At 42.1% G+C, this 24,734-nt stretch overlaps 1 protein-coding gene and 1 pseudogene across 3 annotated transcripts; one reads left to right on the forward strand and one right to left on the reverse strand.

Moving 5' to 3' along the window:
* Positions 1-5,727: 5,727 nt before the first annotated feature.
* Positions 5,728-15,783, forward strand: LOC106576252 (gelsolin-like; annotated as a pseudogene).
* Positions 15,784-15,872: 89 nt separating this feature from the next.
* Positions 15,873-21,642, reverse strand: LOC106576231 (transcription termination factor 1). Of its 3 annotated transcripts, none has more exons than XM_014153279.2 (11): positions 21,519-21,642; positions 20,059-21,215; positions 19,366-19,493; positions 18,998-19,183; positions 18,754-18,832; positions 18,391-18,515; positions 17,800-17,995; positions 17,581-17,673; positions 17,305-17,370; positions 16,984-17,069; positions 15,873-16,304 (listed from the first exon to the last, which is right to left on the reverse strand). In XM_014153279.2, exons 1-11 carry the CDS (start codon positions 21,594-21,596, stop codon positions 16,132-16,134), a joined length of 2,367 nt encoding a protein of 788 aa, XP_014008754.1. In that variant the 5' UTR covers positions 21,597-21,642; the 3' UTR covers positions 15,873-16,131. The 3 variants fall into 3 exon arrangements, with proteins under 3 accessions (XP_014008754.1, XP_014008756.1, XP_014008755.1); XM_014153281.2 differs by having other exon boundaries at positions 21,377-21,568; XM_014153280.2 differs by having other exon boundaries at positions 21,317-21,568.
* Between the last annotated feature and the right edge of the window lie 3,092 nt (positions 21,643-24,734).

A 24,734-nucleotide genomic window follows, 5' to 3' on the forward strand; every position in this document is an offset into this window, starting at 1 on the left:
TTATTGCTTGCCTACATTTTACTCCCTCCTCTATGTTTAATATAACACACATACATGAATTATTCATTTCGGTTGCCTATCCTGACGTGAAGTTTCTATAGAAAGTATAAAAAATAAATGTCATATTATGCATACATATATATATAGTGTTGTAACGATGTGCAAATGGTTGAAGTACAAAAGGGAAAATAAATATGGGTTGTATTTACAATGGTGTTTGTTCTTCACTGGTTGCCCTTTTCTTGTGGCAACAGGTCACAAATCTTGCTGCTGTGATGGTATTTCACCCAGTAGATGTGGGAGTTTATCAAAATCGAGTTTGTTTTCAAATTTTTTGTGGATCTGTGTAATCGGAGGGAAATTTGTGTCTAATACGGTCATAGATTTGGCAGAAGGCTGGGAGGTGCAGCTCAGTTTCCACCTCATTTTGTGGGCAGTGTGCACATGGCCTGTCTTCTCTTGAGAGCCAGGTCTGCCTACAGCGGCCTTTCTCAATAGCAAGGCTATGCTCACTGAGCCTGTACATAGTGAAAGCTTTCCTTAAGTTTGGGTCAGTCACAGAAGTCAGGTATTCTGCCACTGTGTACTCTCTGTTTAGGACCAAATAGCATTCTAGTTTGCTCAGTTTTTTTGTTAATTCTTTCCAATGTGTCATGTAATTATATTTTAGTTTTCTCATGATTTGGTTGGGTCTAATTGTGTTGCTGTCCTGGGGCTCTGTGGGGTCTGTTTGTGTTTGAACAGAGCCCCAGGACCAGCTTGCTTAGGAGACTCTTCTCCAGGTTCATCTCTCTGTAGGTGATGGCTTTGTTATGGAAGGTTTGGGAATCGCTTCCTTTTAGGTGGTTGTAGAATTTAACGGCTCTTTTCTGGATTTTGATAATTAGCGGGTATCAGCCTAATTCTGCTCTGCATGCATTATTTGGTCTCTCTCTCGCTTGCACACACACGTACACAAACACGTACACGCACACAGACATTGAACTCCTATAGGATTCCAATACAAGGATCCAATTAGAATCCAATAGGATTATGCGTATCCTATTGGATTGTATAGTCAATAATCTAATAGAAAAATCATAGCAGTGTGCTGGATTCTGGTCTAGCGGTCTAAACTCCTGGCTCCAGAACAGATATGCCCCCTCGGTGACAGGGGTTTGAGCCACAGCTCAGCCAATTGTCTGTGCCATTAATTAACCACTTTCTGTATCCGTCTCTATATCTATTTGTCTTGCTGGAAAAAAACTATAACATAACTCTGATTCCCTTTAAAAAAAAAAAAATACATTTTACCCTAGTAAAAAAAAAAATCACTTCGGACACTAGCGGTTGGAGGATTAAATCAACTCGAGCTCAACCTTTAAATGACCTGGAAAATAACGGTACGTTTTGCGACTAAATACACCCTTCTAGCTAGCAGACCACCGATTTTCATTGCAATTTATGTAAGTTAAGTTAGGTTTTGAGTTTTCAGTAATGTAATACATATTTTGTGGGACACCTTGTATATTGTAAAGTTCGACTGCGCGACAGACCACAACATTTAATATCAAACTTTTTACCTAAATTATTCATACTCATATGTTAGTATTAAACTGTTATCTACTTTCTCAAAACATAAGATTCATCTGTAAAACAAATAATGAGACATTGTTTGTTTACAACACTGTCATTTAGCAGACGCTCTTATCCAGAGCGACTTACAGTAGTGAATACATACATTTCATACATTTTTTATTTTTTATTTATTTGTATTTATTTATATTTTTTTATTATTTTTTGTATTTTTTTTATTTTTAGAAGATGTTGGTGCAGAACCATTTTAAGAGTCTACAGAATTGCGCACTGGGCTACACAATGAAAACTTGACGGGCAAGTCATTTATTTATTTACTGGAAGGCTAGCCAGATATCTAAACATTTCGGATACGAGGTTGGTATCTCTTTTTTGAACAAAATTAAACTGATATATCTTGTAATTGAACAAAATAGTAAGGTGGCCAATAACTGAGGACCGTATGCCGATAATACGGAACCTATTTGTTTGTTAAACCGCTTATCAAAAAGCTGATCGTAGGCCTAGCAGTATTTCCACTGAAATGTCAAACATGATAATTGCTAACCCGTTAGCAAAATGTTTTACGACACCAATAATTCAAAAACATTGATGGATTGTTCACAAGATAACACTGTTGAAGGTAATATATTTCTTAAAACTTCTTTGGGGTAGGGGGCAGTATTTTCACGTCCAGATGAAAAGCGTGCCCAGAGTAAACTGCCTGCTACTCAGGCCCAGAAGCTAGGATATGCATATTATTAGTGGATTTGGATAGAAAACACTCTGAAGTTTCTAAAACTGTTTGAATGATGTCTGTGAGTATAACAGACTCATATGGCAGGCGAAAACCTGAGAAAAATCCAACTAGGAAGTGGGAAATATGAGGTTTGTAGTTTTTCAAGTGATTGCCTATCCAATATACAGTGTCTGTGGGGTCATATTGCACTTCCTAAGGCGTCCACTAGATGTCAACAGTCTTTAGAACGTTGTTTCAAGCTTCTACTGTGAATGGGGAGAGAATAAGAGCTGTTTGTATCAGGTGTCTGGCAGTAGGCCATGAGCTCAGTCACACGCGGCCGTGGGAGCGAGCTGAGTTCCTTTTCATTTCTAAAGACAAAGGAATTGTCCGGTTGGAATATTATTGAAGATTTATGATAAAAACATCCTAAAGATTGATTCTATACATCGTTTGACATGTTTCTACAAACTGTAATGCAACTTTTTTGACTTTTCGTCTGGACTTAGTGCATGCGCCTTCTGCATTTGGAATAGTGAACTGAACGCGCAAACAAGAAGGAGGTATTTGGACATAAATATGGACTTTATCGAAACAAAACAAACATTTATTGTGGAACTGGGATTCCTGGGAGTGCATTCCGATGAAGATCATCAAAGGTAAGTGAATATTTATAATGCTATTTCTGACTTCTGTTGACTCCACAACATGGCGGGTATCTGTATGGCTTGTTTTGGTGTCTGAGCGCTGTACTCAGATTATTGCGAAGTGTGCTTTCGCCGTAAAGCTTTTTTGAAATCTGACACAGCGGTTGCATTAAGGAGAAGTTTATCTTTAATTCTATGCATAACAGTTGTATATTTTATCAATGTTTATGATGAGTATTTTTGTAAATTGATGTGCTCATTCACAGGAAGTTTTGGAGGCAAAACATTTACATTTTAGTCATTTAGCAGACACTCTTATCTAGAGCAACTTACAGTAGTGAATGCGTACATTTCATACATTTTTTCCCCCCTGTACTGGTCCCCCGTGGGAATTGAACCCACAACCCTGGCGTTGCAAACACCATGCTCTACCAACTGAGCCACACAGGACCATTTCTGAACATTACACGCCAATGTAAAATGGGTTTTTGGAAATAAATATGAACTTTATTGAGCAAAACATACATGTATTGTGTAACATTGAGTCCTGGGAGTGTCATCTGAAGAAGCTCGTCAAAGGTTAGTGATTCATTTTAGCTGTATTTCTGTTTTTTGTGACGCCTCTCCTTGCTTGGAAAATGGCTGTGTGGTTTTTCTTGTCTAGGTGCTGTCCTAACATAATCTAATGGTATGCTTTCGCCGTAAAACCTTTTTGAGATCGGACACTGTGGTTGGATTAACGAGAAGTTTATCTTCAAAATGGTGTATAATACTTGTATGTTTGAGAAATTTGAATTATGAGATTTTTGTTGTTTTGAATTTGGCGCCCTGCTATTTCACTGGCTGTTGGCGCGTGGGACGCTAGCGTCCCACATACCCCAGAGAGGTTTTAAATGCTGTTGAATATGCTGATAATACGGGGTACTACACTATAGGATTCCAATAATAAATCCTGAATCCAAAAGAAAATCTGATCAGATTTTGGAACCAGTCTTATTGGACTCCTAAAGGATACAATCTGATCTGATAGATCTTTCTTGTGGATTCTAATAGAATAGTTTTATTGGAATACTATATATATTTTTTACTATGGATAGCCGTCTCATTCACCAGATCTCAACCCAATTAAACACTTATAGGAGATTCTGGAGCAGCGCCTGACAAAGCCTTTTCCTCCACCATCGACAAAACACCAAATTGTGGAAGAATGGTGTAACATCCCTTCAATATAGCTCCAGACGCTTGTCGAATCTATGCCAATGTGCATTGAAGCTGTTGGGTCATCGGCTGCATTTACACATGCAGCCCAATTCTGATCTTTATTTCACAAATTTTGACCAATCAGATCAGGTTTGAAAAACACATTTTGTGATTGGTTTTAAAGACCAATTAGTTGAAAACATATCAGAACTGGGCTGTCTAAACGCAGCCGTGGTGGCCAAACGATCTATTAAGACGATTTATGTTGATGTTTCCTTTATTTTGGCAGTTACCTGTACCTGGTGCAGAAGGGAGTCGCCCATACAGCCATTTTATCCCACACAATCTACGGAAGCGCGGTGTCACTCTATTGCTGAGCAACCTCTTGATACCAGCCGCTAACGACAAGCATAATCGTTTATTTATTATTGCACACCAGGTACACACCAGGCTACTTTGTTTTGAATTAAGATTTGTTTTGACATTAAAAGTTTACAACTTTAGAATAGCTTATTATGTTATCCAATTCTCTTGATTACCTTCCTAATTGAAAGTCAGAAATAACAATGAAATATCGTTGTGGATTTTTGTTTTTGTTAAAACAAAGTTAAGATGTTCTAATAGGATGTTGAATAAATGTTACAATTTAAATTGTATACAGTTGTTTTCTACATTAGAAAATATTTCTTAATTGAATTACTTATCTTCTCAAATGTTAATTTGAGACGTTGGGTAGTCATGAGGCACTCCCTCAAGTATTACCTTATCTCATGATTAATGACTCCCTTGCACAATAATCATGAGAGGTTTCTTGGGCAGTTTATAAACTGCAAGATAAGCCTTAGGCATGATATAGGGCCAGTTTCCTGGACAAAGATTAAGCTTAGTCCTGGACTAAGAAGGGTCTTCAATGGAGATTCTCCATTTTAAAGTGTTTTTCAGTCCAGGACCAGGCTTAATCTGTGTCCATTCGTTTTCTGAAAAGTGTAAAGGGAAAGTAGGTTAACCCACGAAGGCTATAACTAGTATCTGTTAACTAAACCAGAGCAAAATATTTTTTTATCTGCTGACATGAGAACATCATCCATGCAGAAGGTGGTTTTATTGTAGGGGGGGATATTGCCTGATGACTCATACGGTATTTCATTTGACTGCTCTATTGGTCATCATGGAGAAGAAATGTTAGTGGGTGAGGCATTTGGCCGGAGTGATGCGGATTGGTAGCCAGGCAAGAAAAGAAATGTTGGCAGCTGAAACAATGGGCCAGTGTTTTGCACGACAGGGTGCCCCGGTTTGGTGGAGATTTCACTTAATACCATCAAGCAACGTTCTGGGCATCTACAGTATGACCTTCACTTCTGGCATGGTAAAACTTATCTGTTTGGAATGACTGTATTTCTTGAAATGTTGTACAGTGTTTATACATTTCAGTCCACTGATGTGTGTTTATGCACTTTTACAATTGAAATCCATTCCATTATTTGTGAAAATAATGTTTGAAATGTGAACGATCATTATTTCTCTGGTCGTGCAGGAGATGACTGTACACAAGATGAGAGTGGAGCAGCTGCCATCTTTACCATCCAAATGGATGACTACCTGGGTGGCAAACCTATTCAGTACCGTGAGGTGCAGGGTTATGAGTCAAGAACATTTTCAGGCTACTTCAAAACTGGACTGAAGTACATGGTAATGTTCAAAAGCGTGTAAAAAGAAACAAAGGAAGTCGCACAGTCTACGTATGCTACTAACAATTGAATGGGTAAACTAACGTTTTGGCACAGTCTTTTCTTCAGTGTTCACAGTACCTTCTACCCAAGAAGGAACTGTGTGCTGGGTAGAAGGTACTGTGGACCAAAACGTTGGTTTACCTGTTAAATTGTTGGAATCATACTGTATGTTTCGAGTACGCGATAATGTATTTATTTTTACAAAGTTTACTATTCCGTTAGTCAGCACCTCCACTATCATTTTGGGGTGTGCGTCAGCTCATGCTTTTACTGGAATGTTGAAAGACATTCAATAAGTGTCACGTCCTGACCATGGTAAGCTGTTATTTTCTATGGTAGAGTAGGTCAGGGTGTGACACGGGGGTTTATTCTATGTGTTCTATTTCTATGTAGTTGGGTTCTAGTTTTTGTATTTCTATGTTGGTTTGTTTGGGATGATCTCCAATTAGAGGCAGCTGGTCCTCGTTGTCTCTAATTGAAGAGCATACTTAAGTAGGGTTTTTTTCTACCTGGGTTTGTCACGTCCTGACCAATGATAAGTTGTTATTTTCTATGGTAGAGTGGTCAGGGTATGACAGGGGGGTGTTTTTGTGTCTGATCTATGTTTTCTAGTTCTATGTTTAAATTCTAGTTTTCTATTTCTATGTTGGGATTGTTTGGGGTTGATCTCTAATTGGAGGCAGCTGATCCTCATTGCCTCTGATTAGAGATCATATTTAAGTAGGGGGTATTCTCGTTGTTTGTGGGTTATTGTCTTTTGAGTAGTGTGTTGTCCTCTCTGCGTCACGGGTTGTTTTCCTATTTTCAAGTTGTTAGTGTATTGCATTCAGTTTCACTTTTAATAAATATGTGGAACTACGAAAACGCTGCATCTTGGTCCGCTCCTTATAACAACCGTGACAGGGTTTTGTGGGTGATTATTTTTGAGTAGTGTTTGTTTCACCTCTGCATCACGGTTTGTTGTTTTGTTTATTCAGTTTATTTATGTATTGCATAGTTTCACAGAGTAAATAAAATGTGGAACGACACACACGCTGCACCTTGGTCCTCTCATTCCTACGACAGCCGTGACAGAATCACCCACCACCAAAGGACCAAGTAGCGTGATCGGGAGTGGACCTGGGAGGACATTTTGAATGGAAAGGGATCCTGGACGTTGGAGGAGATCCAGGCTGGATGGGATACCTCCCATGGGAACAGGTGGCGGCAGCGAGAGCAGAACGGCAACGTTACGAGGAACTAGCACGGCAACGACGGAAGCATGAGAGGCGGGCACACGGGGAGTTTGGCAGAGTCAGGGTGGAGACCGAGTGAAGAAGCAAGCACCGTGTTATGCTGTGATGCACACTGTCGCCAGTGCGCATTCACAGCCCGGTGCGATCTGTGCCCGCGCCCCGCATTTGCCGTGCTAGGTTGAGCATTCAGCCAGGAAGGGTGGTGCCAGCTCAGCGCTCCTGGTCTCCAGTTCGCCTTCTCGGTCCAGGATATCCTGCGCCGGCGCTGCGCACTGTGTCACCAGTGCGTATTCACAGCCCGGTGCGATCTGTGCCCGCGCCCCACATTTGCCGTGCTAGGATGAGCATCCAGCCAGGACGGGTTGTGCCAGCTCTACGCTCGAGACCTCCAGTGTGCCTCCACGGTCCAGTATATCCTGTGCCTGCTCCACGTACCCGGCATCCAGTGAGTCTATCCATCCTGGTACGACCTGTTCCTGCTCCCCGCATTCACCCAGAGGTGCGTGTTACTAGTCTGGCGTCACCTGTGCCAGCCCCACACACCCAGAACTGTGGCCCCAGGCATGTCCTGGCCTAGCTTCAGCTCCAGAGAAGAGTCGGACGAGCTGTAGTCCTCCTCTGATGACTACATGTACATAGGACTACAATACCCAGCCTCAGGGCTGTGGAAGGCTGAAGAGAGAGGAGCTGTTCAATTCCCAGTCCAGAGCTTCCGGCGACAGTTCCCAGTCCAGAGCTTCCGGCGACAGTTCCCAGTCCAGAGCTTCCGGCGACAGTTCCCAGTCCAGAGCTTCCGGCGACAGTTCCCAGTCCAGAGCTTCCGGCGACAGTTCCCAGTCCAGAGCTTCCGGCGACAGTTCCCAGTCCAGAGCTTCCGGCGACAGTTCCCAGTCCTGAGGCGGCGGCCTGCAGCCCGGAACCTCTGGCGATGATCTACGGTCCGGTGACACAGAAGCAGAGGGATCAGCGGGCGGAGCGGGGGTTACGCCCCGAACCAGAGCCGCCTCCTCCTCTGGAGGATGCGCTGGATGATAAGGTTCTGGGTACTGCACCAGAGCCGCCATTGACACTGGTTACCCTCCCAACCCTCCCTTTTGTTTTTTAGTTGCATTCGGAGTCTCCACCTTTTGGGGGGGGGGGTACTGTCATGTCCTGACCATGGTAAGCTGTTATTTTCTATGGTAGAGTAGGTCAGGGCGTGACAGGGGGGTTTATTCTGTGTTCTATTTCTGTTGTTAGGTTCTAGTTTTTGTATTTCTATGTTGGTTGGTTTGGTATGATCTCTAATTAGAGGCAGCTGGTCCTTGTCTCTAATTGGAGATCATACTTAAGTAGGGTTTTTTTATACCTGGGTTTTGTGAGTGATTATTTTTGAGTAGTGTTTGTTTCACCTCTGCGTCATGGTTTGTTTTGTTTATTCAGTTTATGTATTGCATAGTTTCACAGAGTAAATAAAATGTGGAACGACACACACGCTGCACCTTGGTCCTCTCATTCCTACAACGACTGTGACACATTGCCCATGTTAGTAAGCTGTTATTGTAAGTAATCCACATGAATAATGTAAAAGATAATTTGTATACGTTGCAGTATGCTTTAACATAGTCAACAGGCAGAGGAGTTAGAGCTACAGTAGTACACTTGGTCCACTGTACTGATAATCTTCACTCGTCTGTATTACAGGAGGTTTATCAATGGTGTGGTTCCAAGGCCAATAACTTTGAGAAGCTGAAGGCCACTCAGGTGTCAAAGGATATCCGTGACAATGAACGATGTGGGTGGGCTGAGTTGTACATATGTGACGAGGGGGCAGAATGTGAGAAGATGCTGGAGGTGAGTCTTTCAATGAGGAGAAAGGGACGGAAAAAATTGTCAATTTCTATACACTTCATATCATGCAACTGTTTATGTTTCCAATAAACATCTATAGTTAGTTACCTTTTAACATAATGGTGATAATTTGCTGTGAGATGCCTGACTTGTGGTCTCGTTCCAGATTATTGGACCCAAACCCGATTTGCCTGAGGCAAATGCAGATGACACAAATACAGACGTGTCCAATAGGAAGCTGGTGAAATTGTACAAGGTCAGATCCATTTTTGAATTAAACAATTGAATCGTTAAATACTATGTAATAAGCAGTTTTTGAGCAGACCTTCAAATACCAATATTACATTGAAATGTTTTTCCAAAAGGTGTCAAATGCCAGTGGGGATATGGGCATGGATATGGTAGCATCAGAGAACCCGTTTTCACAGAATTCCCTGGAGTTAAGTGACTGCTTTATCTTGGACAATGGCCCCAATGGCATGATCTTTGTCTGGAAAGGTATTGGTTTCTTCTCAGCAGCTGGTCTCTATGAATTCTTTTGACTGTAAAACCCAGAAGCTTTTATCTTCCCTTTGATTAGACACTTCTTTTGAATACTGTTGTGCCTGGAAGTCACTTAGTTCTTCAGCATTTGCAGTTTAATCATGAGTTTATTTGGAATAAAAACAGGTAAGGATGCTAACAGAGGAGAGAAGTGCGGTGATGAGTGCTGCCGAACAGTTTATCACAAAGATGGGCTACCCGAAACACCCAGATCCTACCTGAGAATGGGGAGACCCCTCTGTTCAAGCAGTTCTTCAAAATCTGGCGTGACGCGGACCATACAGTGGGGTTGGGAACCGCCTACGTGTCCAACAAAATCGCCAAGATCAAGAAGGTGCCCTTCGATGCCTCTACTCGCCATCACTCGGACGCCATGGCGGCTCAGCATGGGATGGTGGACGAGGGGAATGGAGAAGAGCAGGTAAGGACATTTTTTGGGGGGGCCGGGGATACTGGGGTTTCCTAAGTAAACACCATATAGTACGATGGTAGTTAACCTTAAATATTGTGTTTCAAGGTTTATGGTAGTTATGTGTCCTCAGTAAAGGGATACTTACAGCCCCTAAGGGTTACGACTGTGGGCCTGCACACCCACCAAAAAGGTGTCACAATCTCACAAACAAGCCTTTGAGAAAAGAACTGCAAGGGGTGTTACCTTTTTTTCATTCATGGACAACTACTAGTAAGAACTGTGTTTACCTGTTAACCTACGTAGATCTGGCGTATTGAGGGAGCTGACAAGGTGCCTGTGGAGCCCTCCACTTATGGGCGATTCTATGGGGGAGACAGCTACATCATCCTCTACAACTACCAGCATGGAGGCCGTAATGGACTGGTCATCTACATATGGTAAAAACAATGGAGATTATCCTTCTGGAAGCTTTATGTGTTATTACATAGTCTTACAGCAAAAACTGCTATCGTCCTTCTATCGTTACTGTAGGCTTCATCATTTATGTGTACCAGGGCTTTTGTTACATACTGTATTAGACACATCTAAACCAACTATACTGTATGATATAACCTAAGCATAAATGTATGTGAATAGCACTTGAAAAGTACTCCTTTTTCACAGGCAAAGAGTGGATTCTAGCCAGGATGAAATTGGCGCCTCGGCCATCTTGGCTGCTCAGCTAGATGACGAGTTGGGAGGAGCGGCAGTACAGGTGACTGGATTGTTTTGATTTATCACTGTCTGGCCCCGATAATACGGTCCAGATCATTTTTAATCAAGACATGGGATAAACAAACATACAGTCAAAAACACAAAAGAAAAATCTATGTACAGTGTGTGCAAATGTAGGGAGGTAAGGCAATAAATAGGCCATAGTGGCGAAATAATTACAATTAAGCATTAACACTGGAGTGATAGACGTGCAGATGATGATGTGCAAGTAGAGAAACTGGGGTGCAAAATAACAAAAATAAATAAATAACAATATGGGGATGAGGTAGTTGGGTGTGCTATTTACAGATGGGCTGTGTACAGGTACAGTGATCGGTAAGCTGCTCTGACAGCTTATGCTTAAAGTTAGTGAGGGAGATATAAGTCTCCTGCATCAGAGATTTTAGCAATTTGTTCCAGTCATTGGCAGCAGAGAACTGGAAGGAAAGGTGGCCAAAGTAGGTGTTGGCTTTGGGGATGACCAGTGAAATATACCTGCTGGAGCGTGTGCTACCGGTGGGTGTTGCTATGGTGACCAGTGAGCTGAGATAAGGCGGGGCTTTACATAGCAAAGACTTATAGATGACCTGGAGCCAGTGGGTTTGGTGACGAATATGTAGCGTGGGCCAGCACACGAGAGCATACAGGTCGCAGTGGTGGGTAGTATGGATGGCACTGTGATAGACTACATCCAATTTGCTGAGTAGAGTGTTGGAGGCTATTTTGTAAATGACATAGTCGAAGTCAAGGATCGGTAGGATAGTCAGTTTTACGAGGGTATGTTTGGCAGCATGAGTGAAGGAGGCTTTGTTGTGAAATAGGAAGCTGATTCTAGATTTAATTTTGGATTGGAGATGCTTAATGTGAGTCTAGAAGGAGAGTTTACAGTCTAACCAGACACCTAGGTATTTGTAGTTGTCCACATATTCTAAGTCAGAACTGTCCAGAGTAGTGATGCTAGAAAAGAGTAGGCCTGAGAATTGAACCCTGTGGCACCCCCATAGACTGCCAGAGGTCTGGACAAAGGCCCTCTGATTTGACACACTGAACTCTATCTGAGAAGTAATTGGTGAACCAGGCGAGGCAGTCATTTGAGAAACCGAGGCTATTGAGTCAGCCGATAAGAATGCGGTGATTGACAGAATCGAAAGCCTTGGCCAGGTCGATGAAAACGGCTGCACAGTACTGTCTTTTTTATCTATGGCGGTTATAATATTGTTTAGGACCTTGAGCGTGGCTGAGGTGCACCCATGACCAGCTCGGAAACCAGATTGCCTAGTTGAGAAGGTACGGTGGGATTCGAAATGGTCGGTGATCTGTTTGTTGACTTGACTTTCGAAGACTTTAGAAAGACAGGGTAGGATGGATATAGGTCTGTAACAGTTTGGGTCTAGAGTGTCTCCCTCTTTGAAGAGGGGGATGACTGTGGCAGCTTTCCAATCTTTAGGGATCTCAGACGATACGAAAGAGGTTGAACAGGCTAGTAATAGGGGTTGCAACAATTTCGGCAGATCATTTTAGAAAGAGAGGGTCCAGATTGTCTAGCCCAGCTGATTTTTAGGGATCCAGATTTTGCAGCTCTTTCAGAACATCAGCTATCTGGATTTGGGTGAAGGAGAAGCGGGGGGGGGGGGGGCTTGGGCAAGTTGCTGCAGGGGGTGCAGAGCTGTTGGCCGGGGTAGGGGTAGCCAGGTGGAAAGCATGGCCAGCCGTAGAAATATGCTTATTGAAATTATCGTTGATTTATCGGTGGTAACAGTATTTCCTAGCCTCAGTGCAGTGGACAGCTGGGAGGAGGTGCTCTTATTCTCCATGGACTTTACGGTGTCCCAAAACTTTTTGGAATTAGTGCTACAGGATGCAAATTTCTGTTTGAAAAAGCTAGCCTTAGCTTTCCTAACTGACTGTGTATATTGGTTCCTGACTTCCCTGAAAAGTTGCATATTTCGGGGGCTATTCGATGCTAATGCAGTACACCACAGGATGTTTTTTGTGCTGGTCAAGGACAGTCAAGTCTGGAGTGAACCAAGGGCTATATCTGTTCTTAGTTCTACCTTTTTTTTAATGGGGCATGCTTATTTAAGATAGTAGGGAAAACACTTTTAAAGAACAACTAGGCATCCTCTACTGACAGGATGAGGTCAATATCCTTACGGGATACCCGGGCCAGGTCGTTTAGAAAGGCCTGCTCGCTGAAGTGTTTTAGGGAGCGTTTGACCGTGATGAGGGGTGGTCATTTGACTGCTGGCCCATTACGGACGCAGGCAATGAGGCAGTGATCGCTGAGACCTTGGTTGAAGACAGCAGAGGTGTATTTTGAGGGCAAGTTGGTCACGATGATATCTATGAGGGTGCCCATGTTTACGGATTTAGGGTTGTACCTGGTAGGTTCATTGATAATTTGTGTGATATTGAGGGCATCTAGCTTAGATTGCAGGACGGCCGGGGTGCTAAACATATCCCAGTTTAGGTCACTTAACAGTACAAACTCTGAAGATAGATGGGGGGGCAATCAATTCATATATGGTGTCCTTGGCACAGCAGGGGACTGAGGGGGGTCTAACAAGCGGCAACAGTGAGAGACTTATTTCTGGAAAGGTGGATTTTTAAAAGTAGAAGCTCGAACTGTTGGGGCACAGACCTGGATAATATGACAGAACTCTGCAGGCTATCTCTGCAGTAGATTGCAACTCCGCCCCCTTTTGGCGGTTCTATTTTGACGGAAAATGTTGTAGTTGGGGTTGGAAATTTCAACATTTTTGGTGGCCTGCCTAAGCCAGGATTCAGACACGGATATCAACAGGGTCAGAGCATTGGTATGTAAAATGAAATGAAATGAGGGAAGGTTAAAAGCCAGGTATCTGACTCACTCTATGATTTTCTGTCTGTTTCTACCGTGATGAAGGTGTGGGTGATCCAGGGTAAGGAGCCCGCCCACCCCACCAGGGTGGTACCTCCAGAGAGGGTGGCCAGGTCCAGGCTGCAGACAGAGCTGTTCCAGGTGCGGTCCAACCCTGCTGGCTGCACATGTGCCATAGAGCTGAGTAACAGGAGATGGAAGGTGAGGTGGGAAGAGCTCAATAAAGGATGTTTCGTAGGTACACCTATTTGGTTACTCTTGGGGTGTATTCACTAGGATCCAAATGGAGGCAAACAAGCCAAAACTACACTAATACACCCCAGTAGATAGTTGAGTTGCTATCCATTGTGATGTACCGGTTGGTTTCTTGGTGAAGCTGACTACAGTCCGTTTGCCATGGCAGAACTGTAGTTAGTACCTCCAGTGTACAGTATTTTCACTGCCTCCTCTCTTCCTCTCTCCACTCAAGGTTGATGCTGCTGCCTCAAATCTGAACTCCAATGATGGCTTTGTGCTGGTGACCCCGGCATCCTCCTTCATATGGGTGGGAAAGGGGACAGGTGACAGTGAGAAACATGGAGCTCAAAAGCTAAGTGACCTTCTAGGGGTCTCAGCCTCAGAGCTGGCCGAGGGTGAAGAAGCAGGTACGTTCCCTGTCAGCAGTCGAATTCACTAGGAAATGTTTAGCCAATAGCCACAGAATGTTACTGATGAGGATAAAAGACAAAGCTTATCCATCCGCTCCATCTTCTTCCAGATCCACAATTGTATGTGTTTGTGTGTCAAGATGACTTTTGGGATGCTCTGGGAGGTAAAGCGGACTACCGTACCTCAGCCAGACTGAAAAACAAAATGGACGTTCGTCCACCGCCTGTTTGCCTGCTCCAACAAAACTGGCCAGTTTGTTGTGAGTCTGCCCTGTTATAACTGTAGTATAGCATTTTCCAGCTTACTTTGCTGCATTCCTGTTTACATTTTTGACATGATTTGAATATACGTTTGGACAAATTCAGTTTCCTCTGTGAATGAAATAGCCTTTGATCCACATTTTATACGTAACAGTGTGGGAAACCATTTCCTTGTCCTCCTGAATGTGCACTGACCTGGCCCGTTGTCAAAATGCCACAATATTATTTCCACAGATTGAAGAGGTGCCTGGGGAGATGACACAAGACCTGGCCCCAGATGATGTCATGCTCTTGGACACCTGGGAACAGGTGACTAGTAGAGGGATTGTCAAGGTGCAACCAGGGCCACGTTCCATAGCCGAACATTGTAGAAATCCCATGAAAGAACCAATGCGATTCCTTATTCCACATGTCAGTGGGGCTTGTTTGTTCTACATAGCATATTTAGATCTGAATGTTCCGAGACGTTGCATCCTGCTGAACGTGCCTGTTTTGTTGTTGCTAATAATGCACCCCTGTTGATTCGCTAAACATTTTCCATGTACTCTTCAGATCTTTGTTTGGATTGGAGGTGAAGCTCATGAGGAGGGTATAGCCTCAGGTAAGCAATGGTGGGTTTAAAACAAGATCACATAATTACCTGATAAAAGTGCCGATGGGAACTTAAATGTGCCATTAAATTAAATGTTTTCTTTCCTCACTCCTCTTGCATATTTCCTGTTCTGTGGTCAGCGGTTTGTTACATAGAGACGGACCCTACCAAGCGGGATAGCAGTACACCCATAGTGAAGTTAAAGCAAGGTCATGAGCCTCCCACATTCACTGGCTGGTTCTTGGGCTGGGACCATGGGTACTGGAGCAGTGATCCCCTTGAACGGGCCATGGTTGGACTCCGTGTCTGAACCACTCCAGGGTGAGGTTTCCCCTAGGGGCAACTTCACCCAAAGCCTTTGACTAATTTGTGCAACTAACTAGGTATCCCCTTTCCTTTCAACTGTTAGACTGCCCATGGATACCAATTTGTGATAGATAATATCTTCACACTATTGCTGTTTCTGGAAGAGAGAATCTTCATGTAATTTCCTTTTCTTACACACTTAATACTGTTAGCCCATGTTTCTTTAGCAGTACATTACTACATTTGTAATTAATGGGACATGGATTTCTTTGCTTCTGTACAATGCCCTGTTGAGCAGAGTTCAGATATTCCTGTTTGAGAATCTTGTGCAGACTGGGTTTCCATAACGACCCCAAGGGTATGTCATGTCTATCAAACATGCCAACAGTGGACAGAAACAGAAAAGCTTCAACAAAGCACAACTGGAAGCAGTCAAATACATTCACATAACTAAATAAAATGTATGATGCCCGACACCAGCTCTGTTAATTTTAGTCAATAGCTAAGAGGCTTTGGTTTAGTGATTTTCATAAACACGCTCGCAATGGATGAAGACCGGCCAATCAAGACTGGGCAACTAGAAGCCATTTATTCTCAAAAATAAGAAAGGGGCACTAAAAATGGCATTGTCAGATTTTGCAAACGCACAAAACAATTACAAATTGTTATGGAGTGATGACATTAATGTCTTACAGAAAACCAAATTAACATTTAATTACAAATAAGTTGATCGTCAATAACCACAATGAACGAGCTGAATCCTTAATTTTGGGACAGAGGGGCAGACAGCTACCCCCACAGGGACCATGTGCTTTGTTTTCATCAACTGTTCTGAACCTCGCTGTAGTAGTCGCTGTCCTCATTATCAAAGATCTCAGAGAGGAGGAAGAGCTCTTGAGGATCGTTTCTGGACACCACCTTTCCTGATTTTAACCGAACTTGGAGGCGCTCTTCAAATTTGGGGAGAACTCTACTGTTGAGGAAGTCGATGATCTCTGAAAAGAAAATACATAGAGATTAAATGGTTCCAGCAAACCATGTGCATGCCAAACGGCACTCTAGTCCCTATATAGTGTGCTATTTTTGACCATGGTCAAAAGGAGTGCACTTTATAGGAATAGGTGTGATTTGGGACTATATCAAAGCTCTCTTCCCCAAAGTTTCATTATATTAAATAGTACGGTCAAGGGGGACATAGCAACATTTCCTCTCCCTTTATGTCTGGGGCGGCAGGTAGCCTAGTGGTTAGAGCGTTGGGCCAGTAACAGAAAGGTTGCAAGATCGAATCCCTGAGCTGACAAGGTAATAATCTGTCCTTCTGGCCCTGTTCCGCCATTGAAAATAAGAATTTGTTCTTAACTGACTTGCCTAGTTAAATTAAGGTAAAATAAAATGTAAACAATGATCATAGTGATTCACACTTAACTATTCTAACAAAATGCTAAAAACCTAGCGATAGAGCTTATTGGGTGGTCCAGTGGTCTAAGCCGCTGCCTCGAGCTCCCAGGTACTGTGTACTACCGCTGTGAGCCTGGGTTTGAATCTGACCCAGTCCTCTAGCGCTCCTCTACTTCGCACTCTGTCATGTCCAATAAACAACAAATACAAAAGGAGTGGGACTGCCCTACTCTGTAAAATAACAGAATAGTGTTTATGACAGTAGCTTACACCTACCACAGAAGGACATGCTCTCCCACAATGGAACGTTGGCTACCTTTAGCCTGTAGTAGTGTGTCTGTACGTAGCGCGGCGTGACATTCCTTAAATGAAATACATACAAATGTTAGCACATAGCACTGCATTACAAAACGTACATCACACTCCTAGAAGATGGAAAACATTTGTAAAGGCTTTGTCATGCATTGATCTCAGCGTTGTATTCAGAGACTTAGTGAATACTAACGCCATACAAACCTCCCTCAGTGAAAATGTCAAACACAAGGTCATCCATGACACATTGTCTAAAACAACAATCTGTGTTTAATAACCTCTTACCCAATTATGTAAGCAATTTCTTCCCAGTCGATATCTGCAGCATCTTCTATCTGCATTGCATTCAACCTGAAAGGTCAAAAATGACATGGTTAAAATTTCACCATGCAACAGTTTCACATGCAGATATCAGGACCAAAAGTCTACCGTTTGTCCTGTGTATCACAACAGTTCAGAAAGGTCCAAGTCAACGTCACTAGACGGCTAATAAATCTTAAAACAAAGTAGCAAAAAACAGATTCTCCATCGCATAGATTGAATGGAAATAAACACACTTACGCTTTGATCAAATCCACTTTGCCCTGTAAGGAATTTGTGCCGCCATTGAATACTGGTTGTCCATATGCCATTTTGTGCTTCAAAACAGCCAACCTGGAAAAATAGGATCAAAGACAAAGTCTAAAAAGTCAGACAAAAGTTCTGAATCTGAACGTTTGTGTAAATAATTCAATGAGAATTGTTTATTTTGTAAAATTACTCCTCAAACCCCCTGCCCACCATTTTATTCGACACTGCAACCAGTGGCGCGTTTCAACCGTCTGGCACACATCTCTCCAGGGGATGTTGCTGTACAGCTTCTCTTTCCTGATGGTGGCTGGTCCACTGCCAGGCTCTGCCTGTCCCACCAGGTGCTTCCGCACAGCTTCCATTAGTCTTTTCAGTTCTTCCTCGGTCCACGCACCTTTGTTTGCAGCTGAGAAATACACACCAAACGAAGCGGGAGCATTGCCCCAGGTCATACAAAGCTAACAACCATTTTCCCCAAAAAGATAAGTGGAGCAGGATGTCCGGCAAGGATGTCAGAGTCAATATATTAAAGCTGTAATCAGTACTTGGTGAAACTGCCACATTTGTTTGGGATATTACAACAACAACAAAGAAGTTACTTCAAACACACCAGTTATTTTCCTTCGGCCATCATTGCACGCGTGATAGAACTGCAGAATATGTAATAAAACATTTTACCACGATGCTGGATATTCCTCTCTTCTGTTTCATCAACAAGACAAAAACAATAACTAAGGCGCTGGGGGGGACACTGGCGATGAGTCAGTCACCTTATGCGGAGTCCAGTTCCCAACGACTTACACATTTGAGCGAAACGTTTCTCTAGGGACGATTCGCTCCGGCCAGTCAACTGCGAGATCGTCGCCCACTTGTTGCCGTGCAACGTCTGCAATTTCTTCAAAGAGTGAAGTTCTTCTTCGGTGAACCTTTGGTAAGGAAATCAAGGAAATAAGCATTCAAAGTGCCTCAATGTGTCTGCAAATGTTAGCAAACCATAAAGTGGTTCATATCAGAACAAGAGCACAGTTGTGAACACTAAAGAAAATGTAAATTCAATATTACTATACTTTCGTACACTGTATATAGAGGCAACATAATGTATAGCCATCATAGCCGTTTATGACCGATATGGTAATTTCCTTATAGTAACTAGCCCCGTCTCACCTGCCCTTGTAGTTGCTGCCATCAAATAATTTCCTCCCACGTATATAGACTTGATGCCAAGGCCTGGGTATTCCTTCAGCTGGAACAACAGGTTAGGAAGAGGTGAGATCAGTTTTCTGGGAAATTCCTAAGCATATTTTTTTGACCACTGTAGACAATGCTGAAGAACAGGGATGTAATGTGGATAAAACTTGTGTCAGATAAAGTTCTCTAATCGAATGAACCTGGCTACAAGATGACACACCTATTCTTTCATGGAATCTGTGCTGCCTCTTCAATTTCTTGATATTTCCTTCTTCCTCTTTGAAGCGCTGTGGATGGAAGAGCATAGAGCCACTCTGAATCCCAGTGAGAGCCAGGAAGTCGTAGACGTTACTCTTGAGTTGTTCGTTCTCCTGTGCATTGAATCTTCCACTTCGCAGGGAAAGGCCTAGGAACAACAGAACATTCCACATGGGTTTAACTGATTAGGTCTAAAATGATAAAACAAATTATACAATTCAGTCTCATCTCTAAACACAGTAAAATCTTACATATCATTGCTACAATATTACATAACAGCGTGATAAACACTCAAATATTGAACCATGAGTGACTCAAGAATAGGCTTACCTTGTCTTCGGAATTCCTTGAATCGATCAAGATCATACTTTATCATCTTATTGATCTCGTCAACCGACTTTGACTCAACATTTGGAATGAACTCTTTGAGATCATTCAGAGCCTGCCAGTCGTCCACACTGTAGCATTGTGAGGGGAGACAATTCTAAATTAAATTCTGGTACACCGCATTCACAAAACATCTGGTTTTCACCAGCAAATGCCTCTGGGCGACTCCACAGTAACAGAGTGACGCGGGGACTCAGATTTGACTTTAAAAATGTCAAACAAAAACCAATGATTGCAAAGTTAAAGTTCCACAAATTTTACAAAAACACATTTAGTTGAAAAACAGTGCAGGTTCAAAGTTTGGTAACAGAATGAGGGTTTGTGCACCTGGTGCCCTCCTTCTGTAACCAATCTTTGCATCTGCACTGTTCAACAAGTAGCTTAAATGAGTGTTCGTAAAATGTTCAGGGGAAATGGTTAAAAGTTATCATTGTGCCTAGAGTTGTATGGTTCGTTTAACTTCTCAAACATTATTTTTTGTTGGGCATACATTAAAATGAAAAATCTGAGTCTCAGCATCACACTTATTGTGGAATTGCCCTACTGTCAATGGTTGTGTTCACTTAGGAAATCACTCTTTCAAAATATGCTAGATTCACACTTCAATACAAGTGAACCAGGTTTCCTTCTACTCACCATAGAGTTTCTTCCTTTAGGCTGGGATTGTTGTGTTGGGTCCCTGTCTCAACCATGACTGAATGGGCACCCTCCTCTGTCTCACCGTTTGTTCCAGCATCATGAGTCCTGTTGTCATTTGGAACAGCTAAATCCAAAACATCTTCTGCAGAGTGGACACTGTCCAGTCCCTTGTCTGACTCTCTGCTGTGTTTTTTCTTTCTCCCGCTGCCCTCCACAGCTGTAGACCCTCCATCTGTTTTCGACCTCTTTGACTTCAATTTTCTTTCAGTTTGTTCTTTTATACCAGGAAGGTCTGCTTTATCTGGACAATCATTCAGATCACTCTCTTTGTGTTTTTTCTTTCGTTTCCTCTTCTCTTTTACATTCTCCTCTGCCTCAGTTACCATACTTTTACCTCTCTTGACTGTTTCAGTGTGCAGTTCTATGATTTCTGGATCATCTGCTGTTCTTGAAACTGTCCGACGGCTTTCCGCTCCCTCCTCAAGTTCTGTTTGTCTGTTCTTGTGCTTCTTCTTACTCTTTCTGGCCTCATCTGGTGCAGTTACAGCTGAAACGTCTACTGCAGCCTTTGAGAGGACACAGTCTATCCTCGGTTCTGGCTCAATGTCATTATGTCTTCTCTTTTTCTTCCGGCTATTCATATTCTTCTCATCAGCAGTCACTCCCTCCGCTCCCACCTGTTGTGTTGGAAGATTCTTTGACTTTTTCTTTGTTTTCCCACCAGTTTGTTCCTCAGGATCTGGTACCTCCATTTCATCTTGAACAACATTTAGCTGCTTCTCTTGCTTTCTTTTTTTGAGTTTCTTCCTCTCTTTCTCCACCACTTCCAGCTCGGTCACTGTTTGCTCTTTATGTTTAGGTTCTTCACCCCTTTTCTCTACTGTCAACTGGTGACCATCCTTTTGATTATGCTCAATTGCTGGTTCTTCTGGTCCCTGTTCAGATAGTGCTTTAGTCTTTTTCTTCTTCTTTTTGGCTTTTTTGCATCCCTCGACTGTATCAGGTGCCACTGATGAGATTAATTCAGGAGTGTCTTCAAATAGAAGAGGGGATATTCGAGACATCTCAAGCAATATGGAATTCTCACTTGCCCCTTGTTCGGTGGATGTTGAAGTCCTCAGCATGGTGGCTACAGCATAACCTGTTTTCTCTATCTGTAACAGAAAGACAATATTAATGTCTTTCCATTGTTTCCTAAAATGTGACAGCATGCATAGGCATGAACGTTAGCAGCTATGTAACGTTAACTAGTTACCATAATTCGATTAGCGAAATACGTGCATATGAAAACACAAGTTGACTTTTTCGTACATACGCGCACAAGTGTGATCAATTTTGGGATAACTAGCTAGCTACTATAGCTAGCTGGCTAGCGGCTACATAACATGTGATAGTTCACCCAAATACAGGCTACGTAAATCAAATATGATAAAACTCGTAAAGAAAAACAAGTGCACCTGGTTGAACACGTGTGGAAAGTGGAACCGTTGCGACCAAAACGACACAGCCGGAAAGGTACATCTCTTCTTCGGCATTAGCAAGTTAACAATTTATGTGTGTGTGACTGTGACCAAAGCTAGCTACTGCCACTCTGTGGTGGTGGATGTACTATTGAAATATAACATATTGAACGAATTTGGAACCTCTAACCCTAGCAATTTGACTGGTAAACTCCACTCGCAATGGCTGCCTGCTTGGTATTCTGATCAGGAGTCTCCCATCTGCATTCCCAACGATTAGGATTTGTAGGTCTAGATTAATATTCCCGCTATGCAGTGGTGGAAAAAGTACCCAATTGTCACACTTGAGTAAAAGTATAGATACCTTAATATTAAGTCACTCAAGTAAAAGTGAATGTAAAAGTCTAAACGTATTTGGTTTTAAATATACTTAAGTATCAAAAGTAAATGTAATTGCTAAAATATACTTAAGTATCAAAAGTAAAAGTAAAATTATAAATAATTTAACATTCCTTATGCAAAGCAGATGGCACAATTTGCCAGGGGCACACTCCAACACTCAGAAATTATTTACAAAAGATATATTTGTGTTTAGCGTGTCATTCAGACCAGAGGTAGTAGGGATGAGCACGTGTTCTCTTGTTAAACTTCAGCATTTGACAATTTTCCTGTCCCGCTAAGCATTAAAAATGTACCGAGTACTTTTGGTTGTCAGGGAAAGTGTATGGAGTAAAATATTTTCTTTAGGAATGTAGTGAAGTAAAAGTTGTCAAAAATATTAATATTAAAGTAAAGTACAGATACCAACAAAAAGAAACGACTTACGTAGTACAGCAATGAGTGTTGTGTGTTATAGAGGGATATAAATATATTTTGGTATGCTATTTCTATAGGCCTAACTCAGGTCTAACTCATTATAATAGCCTATATTTTTGTTCTAAAGTAAATGTAGATATGCTTTACAGTATTAGTCGACACAGCCTGAGATTGGTTTTGATTGATTTGCTCTGTGTGATGTCAGGTCTGAATACTAGCGATCATGTACCCTACCATCTGGAGAGTTAATTAAAGATTCGTAAGTGAAGAGAGAAGTTGTCCTGAGATTTCTTATACCTATCCACCTTGACTTGCACAGTCAATACATTGGCAGCCTTTCAACATTAGGATACAATATTTTCTCTAGCCTAGATAGGCTATCAATCTACCTCGCACACACACGACATGGGCAGTTTAAATTGGACAACAATTCTATTTATTTAAGATGATCGCAAAGAATGTGTCGGTAACTCTGCATTATAGTACAGCATATTTATTTTGGACTAAAGCCACAAAACCAGTGTATGAGTGAGTCACTCAGCTTTATGCTGACAAATATCACACTTGACTCAAGTCATTAATAGCTCAGGTCTTGAAAATATGAGCCAAGAGCAGCACCGACCTTTTGTCCCACAGTATCCAATGTATATAAATGACCATGTGACCACCGCCCGACTCCGATGGACGTCTAATTTTTGGGGTCATTTCGCTCACAGGGGAGATTCATATAGACGATTTCCCTGTCGGTTTTTCCTCCCTGTACTTTCTTTCATTCAGTTTATACTTCATAAAGGCAAAGAACGACTTCATGTTTCAGAAACTCATGTTACAAAGCCTACTATCACTCCTTTCTGCTGCATCCTCCTCCTATCCCACAACAATTGAGAAGGGTGCAATCGCAGCCCGCATTTCGGGTGATTCCTGCATGTGGGCATTCCTGCATCTGCAGGAAACCCTCTTTATACTTCTATTGGTCCATTTTTAAGTTAGGACTGGCGGGAGGTGGGGATGCTCCAGTACAGAAGGTGCTGTTAACTTAGGGCTAGGCCCCTTTTTTCTCAATTTCCGTCTGAATGACGTGCCAAAGTAAACTGACTGTTGCTCAGGCCCTGAAGCCAGGATATGCATGTAATTGGTGCTATTGAAAAGAAAACACTTTGAAGTTTGTAGAAATGTTAAAACTTTGAAGTTTGTAGAAATGTTAAAATAATGTAGGAGAATATAACACAATAGATATAGTAGGAGAAAATCCAAAGAAAAACCAACCAGAACTTTTTTTGAGAGAGACCATCCTCTTAGAATGGCAAGTTTTTGGTCATACTGAAAATTAGCTCCCTGGATGCAATTCCTATGGCTTCCACAGAGTGTCAGCAGTCTATGTTCAAGGTTGCAGGCTTGTAACTTCAAAAACAAATAAGAAATATCAGTTTTAGTACAGAGACACAGTCTTGGAAATTCGTGTTTGCGCGCGCCATGAAGACAGGACCCACTTGCTAAAATCGGTTTACTATTGAACATACTTCTTTCCGTAAGAAATATTATAGTTTAATTACATTTCAGGGTATCTGAGGAGTAAATAGAAACATATTTTGACTAGTTGAAACAAAGTTTAGGGGTAGACTTTCGGATTCCTTTCTCTGCATGTTGAACGAGTGGATTACTCAAATCGATGACGCCAACTAAACTGACTTTTTGGGATATAAAGAAGGATTTTATCTAACAAAACGATGTTATAGCTGGGACCATTTGGATGACAAATCAGAGGAAGATTTTCAAAAAGTAAGTGAATATTTAATCGCTATTTATGAATTTATGAATCCTGTGCAGGTGGAAAAATATTTTTATGTGGGGCGCCGTCCTGAAACAATCGCATGGCATGTTTCACTGTAATAGCTACTCTAAATTGTACAGTGCAGTTAGATTAACAAGAATTTAAGCTTTCAACCGATGTAAGACACATATGTACCTAAATGTTTAATAGCCATAATTTTTATGATTATTTATTTGAATTGCGCGCCCTCCAGTTTCACCAGAAGTTGTCCCGCTAGTGGAATGCCTAGCCCTAAAATGAATGCACAATAATGTTGGATGCCAACAGCCTATAAACCCCACAGAAGAATTGGCAGGGGCAACAATGATAGCTAGCTAGCTGTACACCGGTAGACAGTGTCCTTCGCGCTGTTTTCCCGCAGTTCTGTTAACAACGGTGAAAGCAGGTGTTCGGCAGGCGGGTAGCGAAGGACACTGTGTGGTAACTTTGCCCTTACAAAAAAGATTGCAGTCATAGTGCAGTATAACTGCAGCACCCACTGCAGTATAACTGCAGTATGCTGCAAATACTGTGTCCAAAATAATACCGTTTTTTTTACTGCAGTAATTATGCAGTAATTATACTGC

Source organism: Salmo salar, chromosome ssa17 (genome assembly GCF_905237065.1).
Source record: "Salmo salar chromosome ssa17, Ssal_v3.1, whole genome shotgun sequence".
Taxonomy (NCBI): Eukaryota; Metazoa; Chordata; class Actinopteri; order Salmoniformes; family Salmonidae; genus Salmo; species Salmo salar.

Bases quoted from the DNA above. Each gene is read 5' to 3' on its own strand.
- LOC106576231 (XM_014153279.2), bottom strand. From the start codon at position 21,596: ATGCCGAAGAAGAGATGTACCTTTCCGGCTGTGTCGTTTTGGTCGCAA. The intron at 21,216-21,518 runs GTGCACTTGTTT...TTTCTGTTACAG, and splicing joins TTCCACACGTGTTCAACCAG to ATAGAGAAAACAGGTTATGC. The intron at 18,516-18,753 runs GTGAGACGGGGC...TCCTTACCAAAG, and splicing joins GGCAGCAACTACAAGGGCAG to GTTCACCGAAGAAGAACTTC.